The 4820-nt window shown below is 32.4% G+C and overlaps 1 protein-coding gene across 1 annotated transcript; it reads right to left on the reverse strand.

The window, feature by feature from the left end:
* Positions 1 to 1016: 1016 nt before the first annotated feature.
* Positions 1017 to 4619, reverse strand: LOC111905527 (uncharacterized). The gene is made up of 5 exons (XM_023901210.3): positions 4461 to 4619; positions 3271 to 3324; positions 2363 to 2466; positions 1815 to 1853; positions 1017 to 1448 (listed from the first exon to the last, which is right to left on the reverse strand). The coding sequence occupies exons 1-5, from the start codon at positions 4534 to 4536 to the stop codon at positions 1311 to 1313; spliced, it is 411 nt and encodes a 136-aa protein (XP_023756978.1). The 5' UTR covers positions 4537 to 4619; the 3' UTR covers positions 1017 to 1310.
* Between the last annotated feature and the right edge of the window lie 201 nt (positions 4620 to 4820).

The following is a 4820-nucleotide window of genomic DNA, read 5'->3' on the forward strand; positions in this document are numbered from 1 at the left end:
TAAAATCTAGGTGTAACTATAACTTTTATTTAGATCCCTTTGACCAAAATAAGATGTTTTCACTTTCATTTATATAAAAAAGGTTTATATTTTTTATATCTTTAAAAGTGAAAATGAGGTGTTACAACTGTACGCCTTCGTGGCTTTTAGAACCCTCATAACCTGACATAGACGTGTCGCAAATATTGAAAATTTCCTTTATAAATTTTTTTCTTACTATTTTGCCCTTCTTAACCCATTAAGTCCTTAATACAAAATATCATACATTCCAACCTAGTATGTTACCAAAACCACATATAATCACTTATATTACATTTATGAATTGTGGTGTTAAAGTTATAAGTCCGATCTGCCTGATTTTTTTTTCCATAATGTAGTTTAATGTGGTCTCTTAATTTAAGACTCCAGAAACACCTTATTTAGATATGTATTGACTGACTTACAGGAGGGGGCATCAAATTTGATTTGTTGATGTTTCTGCATGGTTGACAATTTTTACTTCAGCTTAATTTGTCATAATCAATGCGTTATAAGTCCCTTGTGTCTGATTTGTTTACCAGAATGTGGTTCAATATTCTCTTAATATTAGTCTTTGGGGACACTTTATTTAAATACGTATTAACTGACTTACAGGCCCCTAAACAGGTGGTATCAAAACTGTTTTTTTATTATCAAAGGTAGACAAGATCAAAACAGCCCCTATATAAGTCGACAATACCAAATTTTCTGGGTTTTTGGGTTCTAAAACTCGGTTCCGCCTAGGGGGGAAACAATGTACAAGTGAAGTTTTTTATTATTTAAATTTGCTTTTAAAGAAAGAATACAATAGCTTTAAGTACACAAACTTTTAAGAAACTCCAACAACATAACTAACTTAACCGTTTTGAGCATTTACATGGCACTTGAAGATTAAAGTGGTTTAAAGAACATAAAGCATTCACATCTTTTACACAAATAAAAGAGTCTCAATCCCATATTTTTAGATTTCGTTACAGATTAAAAAAGTCCAGAGAAACTTAGTATCATAAAATAAACACAATTCAATTATATATAAAAATTTGTCAAATTTTCAACAAATCTTCCCTCGTTACCAAAGTTTACAAGGCAATGGTATCATAAAAACCTAAATAACGTTTTTTTTCTAGGGTTTCTTACCATTTACAGGTAAAAAGATGTCAAAAGTCATTTATACCCCCGGGTGAGGGGAAAAAACAAAAAACTTAGTAACCATTATGTAATCATCTGATTCCTTGGGTTAAATAACTTTGAGACAAAATTGACACATTTTACATGTGTCATAAAAACTCTGGTTATGCTGAAGTGCTGGGTACATCTTCAGTGATAGAGCCGGATTTTCGGGGTGGTGGTGGGTTGGTTTTGGCGGCAGGTGGTGGTGGTAATGGGCGGTTTGGATGAACTTCAGTAACTTTTTCAGATGGAATATCAAACTGCAATAAATTGTATTTACATAGCCATAAGCCATTTCATTCCTCACACAAGCTAAGAAATGAAATTCCAACATAAAACTATGACAAAACTGCAAAATTGGTCCCTGTAGTTTGCATTTTTTCCGGGTTTTGGTCCAAAAAGTAACAAATAATGGGAAAAAGAAATTAAAAGGGTAAAATAGACTTTTCAATTTTAACAGGGACCAAATCCATAAAGAAACATGGTCAAAAGGATCATTAATTATAAATTTTCACTGTTTGGACCAAAACCCGGAAAAAAAAATGCAAACCACAGGGACCATTTTTGCATTTTTGTCTAAAATTAATCAAAAAAGAAAAGAAAAGAAAAACAAAAACAAAACTGACCTTATAACCACAGCCCGAGACACAAGCATGAAAGCAATCCTGAAGACAAAGTATTAGAAAATGCAAATTTTATTTTTTATTTTTTCTTTTAATCAGAAAAACTATTTAAATAAAAATAAAAAAAAACTGAAAAAGAACAAAAAAATAAGGGCAAAATAGTCATTATGAAAAAGTTTATAGAAAACTTGACCAAACTCGCAACAAAATGAAAGTCCAAACCTTTTTGGACCAAAGTGGCAATTTTCAGCTAACCACAGGGACCATTTGTGCAGTTTTGTCATTATATAATTGTTTATTTATTTTTTACTTAATGTAGAAAGAATGACTTAAAACAGAAAATCAATAATTGAGGTTTTCCCCATTAAGTAAGTCCATATTTTTTACAAATTTGCCCTCATTCCCTAAAACTCATTATTATTAATATGGTAAAATCTTGGGCATGTTATCTCCTAAAATCCCAAATTGGTCATATGGGGCTATTTTTGATGAAATGAGGATAAGGGCATTCACGTCTTTTTACACACACAAAGTTGAAGAAATAAAAAAACCTGTGAGTAAGTAGCAGAACCAGGGGAGCGATCAATGTAAGCACTCCATTGTTGGTCTTTCAAGACTGGATCTTTGTAGCATATCTCATCACACTCACTCAAGCCTAAATATATTTACACTTACACAAAATAAGACCAGTGGTGATTTACATTTTAGGTCCCTGAGTTTGGCTGATTTTTTCAGTTTTGATACAAAAAAGTTGTCTCTTGTTCCTTATTGAGGTTCTTGTAACGTTTTTATTCCCTTTTTCAAGTAAAATGACTATTTTTTTTCTCCAAATATAGCTGATGTTTGCAATTAGAGTAAATTACACGAATGGTCCCTATGGTTTAGGGTAATTTGCGTGTTTGGTCCCTAACTGTTTGTTTTTGTTACGCGCTTGGTCCCTGTCTTACCTAAAAAGACTATTTTTCCCTTGATTTTTTAATCTATTTAGATAAACACACCCCCATCCCCAACCCCAACCCCACTCACCTTACCTTACCTTACCTACCTCACCAATTTTCCCTATTTAAATAATGTAGTGATTTTTTTAGGTAATACAGGGACCAAGCGCATAACAAAAACAAATAGTAGGGACATTCCGAGTTAAAAAAAATAAGTTAGGGACCAAGCACGCAAATTACCCCAAACCATAGGGACCATTCGTGTAATTTACTCTTGCAATTATGTTCCCAAGAATATTATAGTCAACTTACTTGGAATAGGGACCAAAAATGTTAAAAAAAAAAAAAAAAAAAAAAAAACTCATATAAGGACCAAAACTGCAAGAGAACACTTTTTGGGGATGGAAATTTTATAAATCAGCTTAACTCAGGGACCAAAAACGTAATAAAGATATATTTTAATAAAGAAAACCAATGGAGATTAACAAAAGAAAGAAGCAAAGCAAGAAACTGAGACTTACATTCCTCCCATGTATCACCATCAGCATTACACCCTTTCTTACAGAATACCCTCCCTGAAATATTCAGACACAGGACAGGTCCCAAAGGTTATTATGAAAAAGAATAACAAATTTATTTATATGTCAAAGGACAATGATCAAATTCAAAAATGATTTTATACGTATTCGGATCAAGACATCTATGAGGTGTTAATAATAGGTCAAAAATGTCCGATATGAAAAGTATGACAACAATGAATGGAAAATAGAATCCGTTATATATACGTATCTTTCTCAAATAAATAAGCACATGCTCAAAAAGTGAAATAAAAAGAAGAAAATCATGTTTTGAAGTGTTAATTACCACATGTGATGTCACTATTAGTATATTATCCAGAAGTATCTAAGCTTGTCTTATTACCAAATACACCAAAAATTTAGACTCAGTTGGATTTAGAGAAGATAATGACTATTATGTGTAAATTGTTTTCAGTAAAAATAACACTTATTTGGTAATAACTTGGTCAAACTTCAAAATTGTATATAATATCTCGAGGAAATGGTGTTGAAAACTTTGAATACAAAATTGTAAAGAAACCATAGAAATACTTGGCAAAATCTTTAATTTGTAATGTTAGTATTAATTTTTGTCCTCAGAGAAAACCCCATGTCAAGAATTAAGAATCATAAATGTCACAAAAATTGGCATATTAGTTCACATAGAATTACGCCCTTGTGAATAATAATAGGAACGAATTCAAGATGATGTGAACACTGATGGAAACAACAAACAAATGCAACATCTAATAAAGAAACTGGAAGCCAATATCATAAACACATCCAATGCATTCAGGGAAGATATGAATTCCAACAAAAAATTTCAAAATCGAACTTCATGTAAGATCCTAAGGAAAGAAATTTTTAACTGCGTCATAACCTATAACAAGTAACACATAAAAAAAATTACTATCAATTTCGCACAAAAATGAAAATGTAGCTGTTTTATGGAAAGAAGGGAGCACCGATTTCAATTCGTAATCCCCCGATTATATTGGGGTAAACAAACACTGTTACAAAGCAAATATAGCACCGATTAAACTAAATATACAATGTTGCAAACATAAATACACACAGAAACCATCAATTCATGGTGTTAATCCAGAAATGGTAACGCGAATCAAGAAATATACAGGGGGAAACAGAAAACCTACAAGGAATCTGCATCAACGCTGCGTATTTATTGGTGCATTGGTTTCCGCATGGAGGTGTCCATTGTTGAGGAATCATCTTTCTCTCTAGATTCTAGAATTTTGGTCTCCTTGGTTTCGAGAGGAAGACGATGGTGGTAAATACGAGGGAGAAATTTTTGGGGGAAAGAGGTGGAAGAACATTGTAAGCGCATGGGTATTTCCGTCATTTCAGTCTAAAAGATGACGTCATGTGTACCTTCGGTATTACGACCTGGACCAAACCCTTGGACAACGCATCGATCAGTTGTACCTTTTGCATACTCATTTGTATAGTTTTGTTACAAGTATAATGGGTCAAAATCGGCATCAAAAATGGACTTT

This window comes from Lactuca sativa, chromosome 1, assembly GCF_002870075.4.
Source record: "Lactuca sativa cultivar Salinas chromosome 1, Lsat_Salinas_v11, whole genome shotgun sequence".
Classification (NCBI taxonomy): Eukaryota; Viridiplantae; Streptophyta; class Magnoliopsida; order Asterales; family Asteraceae; genus Lactuca; species Lactuca sativa.